The sequence below is a fragment of the Euprymna scolopes genome, chromosome 8 (genome assembly GCF_053919585.1).
Source record: "Euprymna scolopes isolate OS-2025 chromosome 8, ASM5391958v1, whole genome shotgun sequence".
NCBI lineage: Eukaryota > Metazoa > Mollusca > Cephalopoda > Sepiida > Sepiolidae > Euprymna > Euprymna scolopes.
Genome location: NC_136489.1, coordinates 103,983,610 through 103,997,451, shown reverse-complemented (window position 1 = coordinate 103,997,451; position 13,842 = coordinate 103,983,610). Strand labels below are relative to the sequence as shown.

The following is a 13,842-nucleotide window of genomic DNA, read 5'->3' as shown; positions in this document are numbered from 1 at the left end:
TTTATACATTACATTTATTATTAAAAAAAAAAGAAGAAAATTTGCATTGTAAATGGGCCATAATAATGCCTAACACATTAAGGTATATTCTACCTGTTAAATATTTCTATTAAAAAGAATATTCTGTACAATTTAATTTAAACACTTTACGTAGCAATCACAAATATTGTAACTGATTGCCTTTATATAGCATGCAACGATTTCAATCGTCGCATTATTTGTTGTTGTTGGGAGAGTATAAAAAAAAGTAGTTACCTCCCTTTGTTCAAACTAATTATATCGACCACTTCTCCTTTCTGAAAGCCCTATTTTGATTGGCTAGGATGAAGCTCCTTGGCCAATCAACAAACATTTAATATAAGCAGAATTCTGGAAAAACAGATTCACCCTCTTTTTGAATCAATCGTCGGCCTATAGACAACTATGGAAAATCTCTCCTAAATTTGCCGCCGAATTTTGATTGAACTTTTTCAGGGAGCCGTCCAAGACTTTTGGACGATAAAGAACTTTTTATTGGACTTCTAAAGCCGCAAACACAATTAGTTTTGCAAGAACCTTTTCTTTGTAATATTTTCAATTTAATATACATAATTTTCTCCAATTCTTGTGTGAGTTCAGCAATCTTTATTTCGGTATTTCCCACTTCCTACTTCAACAAGACACCAGCTCCCGGCAATCGCCATAGTTAGGAATATTAGTTTAAATTGTTCCAACATGTGTGCAATGTTCATAATAGAGGATTAGTGAAGTGAGGATTTTGTGAGAATAGCACGAGGTTTGAAATTACTGATTTTCGTTTGATAAGTGTGCAGCAAACGTGCTTTAAGTTCATGTGACTATTTTTGAGAGATCACTACTTTATTGAGGCCAGCGTCGCTAGTTTGTAAGGATGTTGTCTTCGTCGACTTCAGGTGTGGTAAGAGGGGCGGTCGGGGCTGGAGTTTTGTTGACTGGGGAGACTGACGCTGTGACCTCCATTATTTTGTCGGCAAGGTCGACCAAGCCTTCAACCGGTGTCATCTCCCGAGTGGACGCAAGTATCATTTGGACTCCAAACGGCAGTCTATTGACAAATAGTTGCTTTAAAATATCCAGTTAAAGTAGGTTCTTGCCTAGTAGTTGCTTCATCCTTCTCAAGAGTTGAGCCCTACCAGACGACGTATTTATGAACACGGTTTTTCTTTAAATTGAACTTATAAAAAACATAAGATATTTTGACTACAAAGAAAATAAAACGTTTTAAAATGAAATGTAACAGAACTGTTAAAGCTAAATTTTGTCCCCATAAAATTAAGAAAGAAGTTATAATAAAAAAGTATTCTTTATTTTTTTTAAACAAAAAAACTAATCCTCTACTCTATATTAAAGACCAATGTATATTTATTTGCATATAGATGAATATATATACGTCCAATCACAGAAATATTAGCCAGTAAAATTAAAAAACCTGAACGAAACCATTTTAATTATTTGGCAAAATCACTCCCATTTGCTGTAGGGGCTTTCAGATGCTGAAAAAACTGTTTACTCTAATAACTTCTTTCTTTGGATAGCCTGATGACTGACCCTGATTGGCCTCTGTCATGGCTGGAGTACCACTATCAGGTTGAGGGGTCTTTTTCCTGGATGCCGGCCTGCAAGCATTGTTTTGTTTTGATTAAGATTTCTTATCGGTTCCTCATTGTCAATGGCTTCTTATTTGTTATTAAAAGCTTTCTCTATAAATTGAGGCGGGGGGGGGGGTCACTTCAAATGGCAAACATCCTCATGTCAGGGTCTCTGATAAACCCTCATACAGAGTAACCAAAGAAACCCGAGGGTGATATCTATAAGAACTCAAGTCCTCACCCTTTCCTGTGTGGTGAAAAGTGACATCTTTCTCAAGGTTACGCTGTAAATATGCATGAGCATAGGCAGAACACTGGATCTAGAGACGTAAACAGTGGCCAAGAATTGTGCAATTTCACAGGTAGCAGTAGTTTTAGTTGCACTCATCAACAAACTAATAATCTGGTTCTGAGAATAGCATGGCTTTGCTAATGATTTTGCAGATTTTTTATTTTTTTTACAAAGATGTCACCGCCTATCAAGGCCTAGAGGCCACTCGAGGATAAACATTAATGAGTGTATGGTAGTCAACGGGACAATATCATAGTAATCGTTAGTAGTGGAAATTTGGAAAATTGGACTACTTAAGAGGGACGGTTCATCAAGAACTTGTTCATGATAGACTTGAAGACGACCATATTGTAGTCAACTGGAAAGCAGGGAAACGGAAAAAAGTTCAACAGGCGTGCAGTTCTAAGAAAGAAGCTTTGTTCATGGAATACGTTTAGGTTTAGGCACAGATAAAGAGTGAGGGGAAATTATTGATAGTGGTTTCAGCTAGACCAGTGTTTTTTGTGAAAGTTTGTGAAGGGGGGACCATAGATTGGAGCTCAGACGAGTACTTGTCATGAAAATAACGATAAAGCAGAGACAGGCTCACAACGTCTCTTTCATAGGAAAGAAAATGGGATGACATAAATGTCCTAGTTAGTAAAGTATCAAAGACTATAGCAGGTTTGTCATGCCGCATATGCAATCATTAGATAAAACAGTGAAACTATCAACTGACTGATTATTTAAGACTGAATAACAATTTAAATATATGCTTAATATCTTTTTAATGCAGGTATAATCATCTTGATATACCGATTCCCATTAGATCATCAAAGTTAAGCAACATTGAGCCTGGCCAATGTTAAAATGGGTGGCCATTTTGTTACAATATTTTTGGAGTATAATGGGGGTGTGATCCTGCATAATCGGGAGATTCTATTTATAAACGATGCTGTTAGGAACTGACGAATTGAATTAATTCACGTTCTGCTACCAACCAATCAGAAACCAGAATTGCTCCATAAATATTAAACCTTTCTGTAGCAATGTTGCATATGTTTTCTCCGTCTCAACACGGGAAGAATCTTTTGCTCTGTGAATTCCAACTTGAGAACTGTCTACTGCAGCCAGTCACCTTTCAGGACTTGCGTAGAATAACGAACCATCGGAAACTGTTCTGAAACTAAACATGGCTTACACTGCTAGACATTTGGTAAAATCAGGTGCTGTATGTGCTCTAAAGCTTGGAGAGAGGTGGGTGCCGCCAGACTATTTCTTACCCAAGACACACTGCATGAAATAATGCAACACCTCCACAACTCTGGAAGGTTGAGAGGCTTTTGGATCTCAGAGATCATTTTGATCTGTTCCAATTTGAAAGTAAATTACAAGCTGCATAAAAAAAAAAAAAAAAAAAAAAAAAACCCTGAATACTTCTGGACTATATGATCTTGTATTACCTCACTTTAAGAAGCATTGTAAAGAATAAAAGAAAAAAACAAAAAATTCATTGTAAAATGTGACATTTATTTTCCTGTTTAGTCAAAATATAGATTAAACAATAAGCGAGCAAGTAATTTAGTCAATTCGAAACATTTTTGTACAGACGGACTTTACTACAATTCCTTATGATCCTCAGTGACACTGGTCAGTTTCATAAGTCTTTGCTTTATTATTGAACATTGGAAAATCAGATACAACACTTGACCAGTAAAAAATATAAATCAACAAAGAAATCAACATCAAATTGTAAAATCATTTCTCGCCGCCCCTTAAACTAAAGAGAAGTCAATTTCACATCTTCCTCCCCCCACTCCCACCTCTTCTGAGCAGTTTCATATATATCTTCATTTGAAGACATACGATTTATTCATCTATCTACGCAAGTTAGTCACTAGTCTATGGTATTTTTAAACTAAATAATTTCTAGTCTAAAATAAAATCTAAGAAACTTGTATGTGATTCTATAATCTACTAATGTGCTACACATCAGTCGGATGTTTACTGCCACATCAAATGTTCAAATCAGCCAATTGCATTCGTTAGATTTTAGAATGATAGTAAAAAGCTAAAAGTTCCCATGTATATTATGCAGGGTTAGGGTATGCTATAACCAGTTGCTTCAGGTAAGTGGAACTCGAAGGTATTGAAAGGCAGTTGATCTAAGGGAAAATAAACTGATTCTCAAACCTCCCCTGCCTTGAAACATGGAAAAGGCTTCAGGAGTAAACCTCAAGGAAAAATCCAGAGTAGAGCCCTTAATGCAATTTGGTGACACCTACAACTTTATTTTACCGGTTCCTGCAACAGCATTGGTGCCAAACTGCATTAGCCTTGCTACTCGTTTAGATCCATCAGCAACATAGAGAGGCAGGTGATGTCCTATGTTGCATAACTCCATATCACACTGCCCAGGTTAGCATTTAAAGGAGGCATCATCCATGATCGACCCTGACTGAGGGAAGCCTACTATGCTATGCTAGGCCATGGCATAGGCAAATAATGAATTTGGTCATGAAGTAAAGTTTAAAGCTGTGATTGTTAACTGGTGGTCCATGGATCACTGGTAGTCGTCTGTGCAAAATTTTTTTATGGTTTGCAGAAAAATTGGAATATTATTTCAATTTTTACGGAGCTTTATATTAATAAAATGACATTAAAAAAAAAAAAACACATTTTTCGAAACCTTACAGCTCTATCTTGCAGGACATTATTGGAGTTAAAAATCTACAAATTGATTTCAATCTGACAGAAACAAATATCGCTAAAAGTCTCTTATAATTTTCATTTTATTTTTGTTTAAATAACTACACTATAATTATTTCCTTTCATATTCGTATTTCATATAACAATAATCAAAACTTATTTTTTTCCTAAAATCATATACAGGGCCTGCCAAGTTCAAAATTATACATTTAGTAGCCCATGTAGTTGGAGATCTCTGGCTCTGGGTACTGACTTGCTTGCTTGCGTGTCTAGGGAAGGGGGTGCTTTATGCATAAGTTCCGTACAAATAGAGTTGGAAAATAGATTTAATTAATAAGTTACATTTGGAATTAGGTTAAACCGTACAGTTCAATTATTTAGAAAAACGCAGAAATCTACACTTACTTAAATACTATCCAATAATCAAGTGTCTTCTGTAGGACAGAAGAGTTTAAGGAAATGAACTAATTCTGACTGAAATCAGTCCAGCATAAAAATATTTAGTCCTGTTAGCCATATGCGAAATAAACAGGTTGTGTTTCATCTCCAGTCTTTAAAGAAAAAGTGGTACCAACCATAAACGTAGACATCGTCTGGGGGGATTGAACATTGATCTCTACCATTAAAAAGATTACATAATCTCATCCAGTAAACTTCTTAATTTTTGCTCTATGTTAGCTAGAAGTTCAAAGGTTGAGATGCATCATTTGAGAATCAAGATAATCCGAAAAAATCTAATTTGACAAAAATATATAACAAAAATAATAATCACATATAGTTGACCCCCTTTGTAGATAAAGAATAATCAGTTCCGGTCATTTTAGATTCTGCTCCTCATTTGTGGTCTTGTGATCAAACTTTAGTAAAAGTTTTCTCACAAATTGTCTAAAGAAATGTTATGGTGTTTCTTTCAAAAGTAAATCCATATTTTTAAGCATTAAAAAAAAATTTAAAAAAAAAAAAATGTTTTAAATGGACCGAGAAAAAACTAATTTTAAGATTGACTAATCCTACTTTTGCTTTCAACATGAACTTTGGTTTCTTACAAATATAACTTTAATTAGTAAACATCAATAAGTCAGGGAGATCAATTGTATTTCAGAGATTGAAACCAATTCATTTATAAAAAAAATAAATAAATAAATGAATCACAAAATAAGGAAAACGTTTCATGTAACAAAAGTAGACTATTCCTAGTGAACCAAGTGCAAAAGAGATCCAGACAACTGCACTTAAAGGAACAACGAGGATACTAAAAAGAGCTCTCGATTGGTTTCAAAAAGCAGGGCAATGTTGGCAGCTGGTTTGGCTGCCCCATACTCAACGTTACAATCTTCAAAGGAAGAAAAAAAAAAAAAAAAAAATTAAAATACCAAAAGTGTCAAATGATAAGAGATAAAATTAAAAGACATTTATCTAGAAACAGTGGCAAAAAAAAAAAAATGAACTAAAAACATTAAAGAAAAATGAATAAATAAATAAATAAATAATAGCAATTTTTCCTTTCAAAATTTATGATTGGATTTTTTCAAACTAGTTTATACTCATTCTTTTAGCAGTGTTGGTAGAGTACCCGGGTTTGGAAAATTTTGTGGAAAAATTATACTATTAAGCATTTATACTATTTATGTATTAGAGAGTAAATAACTGATGAATTTATGTATCATTTCTATTGAAAAAAAAAAAAAATTGAAATTTGTTTTTAAGAAAAATGTCCTTCATGTCTACATTTTTTATAGATTTTTGAAAAAAAGTTACAAAGTGTAAAAAATATTTATCTAATATTTTTTAGTTAAGTTCTTTAAATTTATAAAACATATCCAGTTTTTTTTTTTTAATCTTATGCAAGATTCGAATTCAGGCATTGATATGGTAAAAAAATTTAAAAAAATAAAAACTACCTTAGTAATGTGTACTCTACCTATTCCTTTTTTGTCAACCAATCACATCTATTTGTGTATGAACAGACAAAATAGTATATACATTCTGTATTTCATTTGTGTTATTGGATTCATTTTGGCATGATGAAAATCAAGTTTGTCATAAAAATCATAAAAAAAAAAATTTGTAGTTGAATGAAGAAGTTTGTTTCACAAAAAAACAAAGGAAAAGTTTGTTTCATAAACAAATTTATTGGTCGGCTGTCTTTTTTTTTTGTTGTTGCTTTCTGCACTCATAAAGAGTAATTTTTTTTTCTATGTTAAAAAACAGTAATTTTTAAAGCAGAAAAACTAAAACAAAATAGATTTTAAAAAATCTTTTTGCACATTATTACTTTGACAAAAGCATTGAAAATAAGAGTAAAGTGCAACATAACATTTTCTGTGTTCATCAATTTGGCCCACTCGACACATAAAAATTGTCAATGAAAAAGTAAACAATGGTTTCATCCATAATAAACCAGAGAAAAGACATTTCTGTATGAAATAGAATCAATATATAGCAAAAAAAAAAAAAAAAAAATTATTGGATACGTGGAGATTTTTTTTTTTTTTTAGTTCATTAAACAGAAATATTCATTCTAGAAAATAAAAAGTATTAAGAAATTAATATAAAGGAAATCAAACGTGTTTTCTGGTAGAGATTTTTATTCTCTTTACAATTGTCTGAGCAGTTTCTTGCCAATTCTTTTAGTCCAAAATTAATTCAACTGGAAAATAGAAAACTTAAAAATACAGAAAAGGCAAAAGTTGTTTTTTTATAGCATTTATTAATAAAAAAAGTTAAGAATAACACTCAATAAGACAATGTTTAAAGTATAACTCATGATTTAATATATATATATATATATATATATATATATATATATAAAAAGGTGTCTTTAATAAATAAATCACTGCAAATTGACATTTTGTTTTTACAGAGTGTGATCTTAAACTAAAAAGTAAGCAAAAAAGAATTTTATTAAGAAATTTTAAATAAATAAAAAATAAATTTGCAAAAAAAGATAAAAATTCAGCTAACGATTTCCTAAAATGATGTTATTTGTCATTTGTTAAGCAATGACATAATATTATTTTTTGACCTTGAAAGTTAGAAAAAAAAAAAAAAAAATTGTTTTAATTGAAGTCGAACCTTCGTAAGTGGTTTTGTTTTCTTTCATACTATCTTCATATCCAAACTCAATCAAATCAGTTTTTTTTTTGTTCTGTTCTCCCAGCCATTCTACTCTCCAGTCTTCTTGAGGTGTTTTGCCTGAATGTCATGAGTCAGTATCTTTTTTTTTAAAGATAAATTTTATCAATTTAACCACTTCACCATCCATCCTTGCTACTCAAATGTTGATTTTTATTAAATAGAAAACTTTCAATGAAAATCAAACATGGTGATATTCAGAAGTATTAAAAAGATAGTTTGTGTAGTTGAAAAAATAAATCAATAAAAATTATTAAAAAGTCCTTGACCATTTCTTTCAACCATTATCACCTTTTAAAAACCAAGTATTTTCCTGAAAATGACAGAAAATGGGAAAACATTTGAAATGCACACTTCTCTGCTGTTTGAGTAGTTTCATGTGTTTTTACCAAAAATATTTGAAGTAAACAGCATTGAAAGGCTGAATTTGTGCAAGATGGAAAATCCTTAGAATGGCAGACATGTTAGATAAAAAAAATTGAATGAAAACTGGATTTTCTAAAATAATGTGTTTTCTAACATCTTGTTCATGCCTATAGATTTGAACAAATAAAAAAAGAAACAAAAAAAATATAACACAATTAAGTAAATTGGTTAAAAAGAAATTAGTGCATATTTTACTGACAACAGATTTTTTAAAAATGCTAAAGAAAAATCAATGGAAACTAAAATGAGGAAATATTTCATAAAAAGGCTAGAAAGTAAAATTTTATAAGATTGAGATTTGGATTAAAAAAGAACTTCCCATCTGTGAAATACAATATCACAGAACTGCTTCCCTGCTGACTACAACATGGTTGTTGTCAAGTCCAAAGTCACCCAATAATTGTCAAGCTGTCCTCTTATGTAATCAAATTTTGCTGATTCCACCCATCATTTCCAATCCTTTCATAGTATTGTTCATCATTCCACTGATTTGAGCCTTGTTAAGTGTTGATTCATTTAGTAAAAAAGAAAGAAAAAAACAGATTTATGGGAAATAAATCTGCTAACCAGTTCCACATTTTTATTTTCTAAAATATTTTTTTATGAATCTTAAATCATTAGGGTAAGTTTATTTCAAATAGTATATTTTTAAATTACAAATACACTGTTTAAAAACGGAAGTGAAAAAAAAAAATCAACTTACTTATTAATTGTGTAATGTATAAAAATGAAATTGTTCACTGAAAAATGTTAGTGAAATTGAAGCTACAAAATCATATGAAATAAATTTTAATTAAAGTGTATACTCAATTTCACCGTTTTCGTGAATGGAATTTCTTTAAAGAAATTCTTGTTCAAAAATGATTAATATTGAAAGCAGCAACAATTATAATATTTTTTGATTTTCTTTTGAGAAATTTCTTTCAATTGACACTCAGAAAAAAAAAAAGTTTAATTTTTATTTAGCTTGATTGTTATATTCACAATTGGTCAATGTAATCCCGGCCTTGGTAGTTGTCTGAATAATCCAAATATATTAGATACTTAACAACTTTTTATGAAATAGTAAAAGATTTTCTTGAATGTGTTCTATTAATCAACTTATTTGTCTGAAATATATAAATATATTTAAATAATCGACAAGATTATAAATTCTTTACGCATTCTGCATTTTAGGTAATTCGACTATGTACATGCCATCTCTTGCATCAACTCCATATACCAGACCCAAAGGGAATGTGGTAGATTCAAGTGTGTAAGAAGCAATATGACTCAATGCAATCTCGCAAGTGCCAACTTTTGGGACCAAACTGCATAGATAGCAGATAATAGACATTGCCTGATGTTTCTCCCATCCTAAATAACAAAATTGGATGAAGAAAGAGAATCATAATTTTTATTATCTTTTATCTAGAAGCAAGGATAGGTCAGGTGTTTACCCAAACAATACATAAAAGTCTTAAGTAAATGTCATTCATATTTTTCTTTTCTTCAATATGACAGTCTTCGACAAAATCATACATTAATTCAACTGTTCTAGACTGAGAATTCCTGATGTCTTGACAGATAATAGTTGGAAAACTGTTTACTTGGATTGTTATTTTGAGAGGATATTTTCTTCAGCCATCGCAGAAATCATTCCAGGATTGACTGATGAAGATGTTGTCTACCAACGTCCTCGCGAGAAACAGATGCAACACAAAAATCAAGGTTTAATGAAAGCTGCAATGCCTCGAGGCCAATAGATCATGCAAACTTATAAAATTTGCCTGCATTGGTGCCCGCAACATTTCCTGGTATGGGTACTTTAACCAATAACCCTCTCCTAAAGAAGGGAGAAAGGAGGTAGTGACGCTTGGAAGGATGATTTCCTGAGCACTAAGTAGAATAGACTATTCAAGACAGGAATTCAACATATTTATATACTGTGATTTAAAAAAAAAACAATAAATAAATAGATTAGTATCATTTATATTTTCCAGACAAAAAATAAAATTGTGTTTTTTATAAATTTCTTTGAAGTGCATTGTCCTTTTTTTATTATTTGATCATGATTTATGGACAAAACAACTTGTGTGATTATATATTCAAAAAACATTAAATTAATAGAAAAACAAAGTCAAAACAAATCACGGAAACAATAAAAACAAAATGCTTATCTTTCAAAGCTAAAAGAAACACAAGAAAACATTAAAGAGAAGAAAGAAATAACATTACATGTGATCAAATTCTGAACCAGAAAAAACAGTAAGTCATTATGTTGTCTTAATAGCTTTGTATGTGACATGTAATTGTGTTTATGGCACAAAAATTGCAGATATGTTTCAATATAATTTAATTTTATATTGTACCTTCAAATAATCCTTTTTTGACATTATTTTATTTCTTATTTTTCAAATTTTATACTCTGAGGGTGTGCCAGAGGAGATTAATAAAAATACAAAAAACTTAGCATTTGTCAAGAAATAACAAAAAAAAAAAAATTTACTTTCTCAAAAATATAAACGAATATATATATATGTATATATATATATATGTATATATATATATATATATATATATATATTTATTACATCTAACAAATGGAAACATTGATGGCCCCTGAAAATCCAAAACTGGTCACATATTTTGCCACTTACGGCCCAAGAATACTTTGAATGCCTCAGCTAAAAATAAATCATATCAAAATTTGTCGGCTTTGGAATTTAAATTGATAACTCTTATTTTCTTTGGGTTTTTATTTTCACTTTTAAAACTAACAATCTGAAATTCAAGTCAAATTTTTTTTTCACCGCCAACAAATTTAATGTTTATTAAAATAAATAATCTAAATCAGACAAGGAAAGACAAATAATTATGTCATGTTCTTAAAACAATTTCTTCAATTAGAAATAGTTAACATTTAAAGCTATGCAAATGGATTAGATGTGTGTAAAAACAAATGATTGCAACAATGCTTTATTTTTGGACCATTAAAATTTTTTAGAAAGAAAAGGTAAGATTAGTTTTAATAACTTCTTGTTTTTAGTTAAATTTTCTTTTAAAAAAATCTTATCTATTTAATATAATATCAAATCGTTACCAAGAAATTCATCTAGGATCATGAGAAAGAAAAGTTTTAGCAACAAGATTTTCATTGAAGACATGCACAGCTTTTGAAATACAAAAACATGTTCAATTTTACAATAGTGGTGCAGTCGAAAAATACTATTTTCTTTGAGTTTGGGAACAAAAAAGTATAATGAAAATTGACTCTTACCTTTTAATCTTTAATGTAATCCACATAAAAAAATCAGACATAATTTTGAAACCTTCAAAATGCTGGTTATAAATAATTTCTGGTATGAATTTAAGTTTAAAAAGTGAAAGTCAAGCATTATCATTCTTCTTTAATTCCCAACAAAAGGAAAGCAGTATTTTTTCCACTGCATCACTACTGTTAAATTGAACTAAAAAACAAAGTACATTAATAATAAAGCCACATGTGCCTTTCAAAAAATTTATTTCCCAGCTGTTATGATAATTACAAAGAAATGAAATACAAATGATATAACGGAGGGAGGGGGATACGAGAAAGGAAATGGTTTGTAGAAGAGGTAGGAATAACTGAAGCAAAATTATCAGAGGCAAAAATGCCCGGATGATCAAATCTCGGGTTGAAATTTTTTTTTTTTTTTTTTTTTTTTCAATTTTTACTCAACAAACAGTGAATGGTTCTTGTGGCCAAGAAAATAGATTTATTTTTAAATGAAAATCTATAGAATGTGGATTCGAAATAAATCAGGCGACGTTGCTGTTCATTTGATTAGAGGCGGAAACAGAAATTTAAAAATTAAGATGATATAAATCTAGAAAGAAATGTTGTTTTTTTTGTTTTGTTTTTTCTCTGATACAAAAAAAAAAAAAAAAAAAAAAAAAAAAAAAAAAGAAAAAAAATGTCATCCAGATTTTTCTGACTTCCATGTTTGCTTCACCTCTATCAGAAAAAAAGTTTCAGTGAAAACTGTAGAAAGTTTGTTGTTTTAACATTTTTGTTGATCAATTTGAAAAACTGTGTTTCACAATTTTGGACATTCAAGATTTTTCTAACTTGTTGAACTGTTCTAATTTAGAACAACGAGAAATTAAGTGAGGGCGGGGGATGCTACAGATCAAAACAAGAACGGATATTCAATCTGCGTGTTCGGCGATGAAGATGCCATTTCAAACTTAAGCGTGACAGACAACCAACCTACGGAAAAAGCCTCTGATAGAGATGCAAATATGCATCTAAAAATGTTTAAATAATTGACAGTCGTTCCCAAAGTTGATAATTGAGAAAGATTTACGGAGAGGCGTGGAGAAAAAAAAAAAAGTCATTTTACAAATTAAAATGAAATAAAAAAAAAATCTTTGGCGGGAGAGGGGAGAAAGAAAACCATTAATAAAGACTTTAGGAAGAGGAAAGGAAAGCCTTAAGAATTGTTTGAAAAATTATTTGCTTTATGAGATGGTTTATACACAAGCACTAAATAATTTAACCTTTTTTGATTTTGTTAACATAAAGGATAAATATATGGAGATTATATATATATTTTATATATATATGAGAGAGAGAGAGGCACAAAAATATTGTACATGCAAAGAGCAACTCTGTTTTTCCAAAACTCGGTGTTCAAAAAAAAAAAAAAAAGGCGGTGAATTTTTTTTTTACAATATTAGAACATTTTTCTGTGAACAGCTTTCACTCCTTCTTCATTATATTCTCGTTTTGAGACCCACATCTTCTTGAATGTGTCCAATGATGCCAAAATTGAGCCACTGAAAAAAAATTTTTAAAATATTTTTTAGTCAGCATTTCTTCTGTAAAAAAAAAAAAAAAAAAAAAAAAAAGGGAGAAAACTATATCAAAATCTGACAATATTATTTTACATGAAGAAAAAAGGTTTTATAAATCTAATCTTAATTGTGATTTAACTGGCTTTATGAAATAGATAAAAATAACTTTGGTTTGGTCCCTTTAGAATTTTGTAATCTATATATAAAGTTAGGTGGGTTAATATATTTGTTTGTACAAGATTCACTCCTAAACTAATTAACCAATCATTATAAATTTTAGAAAACAGCTGCTAGACTTAAGGGTTTATAATGTGGGCTATATTTAGTTTAATTTAGGCAGAGGGTGTGGAGGCCTTTTGTGAAAATTCAGATACCTGTGATTTTTGTGAATTTTTTAACATTAAGTATTAGACATCAATATCAACAAATAAATATTCCCTGAATTATCTTTTCTTTGGAGCATTTGAAAATTCAAGTATTTCAGTTTTGGACTGAACTCAATCCAGTCATAAAATACAAATTAAGATTCTTTAAAATTCAATTTCTTAAGATCCCATAAGCTAAAGACTCAATTTAGACATTTTCAAGAATCAAAGTTATCTAATGGATTTTGATTAAAATTTGAATAAGTATTCTAGTCATAAGATTTTATGCTATTAAATGTTAATTTTAATCTTTGTAATGGAACATAAAAGCAGTGAAAAACTTCTGTTCAGGGAATTAATTTTACCTTTCTTGGGACAGGTGCAATTCTAGTTTATCTATATTGACATTAAAAAAAAAAAAAACACTATCAAAAATTCTATTTGAAATAAAAAAATTGTTTGATTATTTTTTATTATTCTAATTTTTTATTTATCATCAGTATATTCAGAT

The 13,842-nt window shown here is 30.0% G+C and overlaps 1 protein-coding gene across 1 annotated transcript in view; it reads right to left on the bottom strand.

Annotated features, from left to right (window-relative positions):
* Positions 1–12,361: 12,361 nt before the first annotated feature.
* The window catches only part of LOC145283693 (alpha-centractin), a 77,280-nt gene continuing 75,799 nt past the window's right edge, over positions 12,362–13,842 (bottom strand). The window contains exon 11 of the mRNA XM_080132719.1: positions 12,362–12,948. Coding sequence (XP_079988845.1) covers positions 12,846–12,948 — 103 coding nt within the window. The 3' untranslated portion in view covers positions 12,362–12,845. The remainder of the gene's footprint in view (positions 12,949–13,842) is intronic.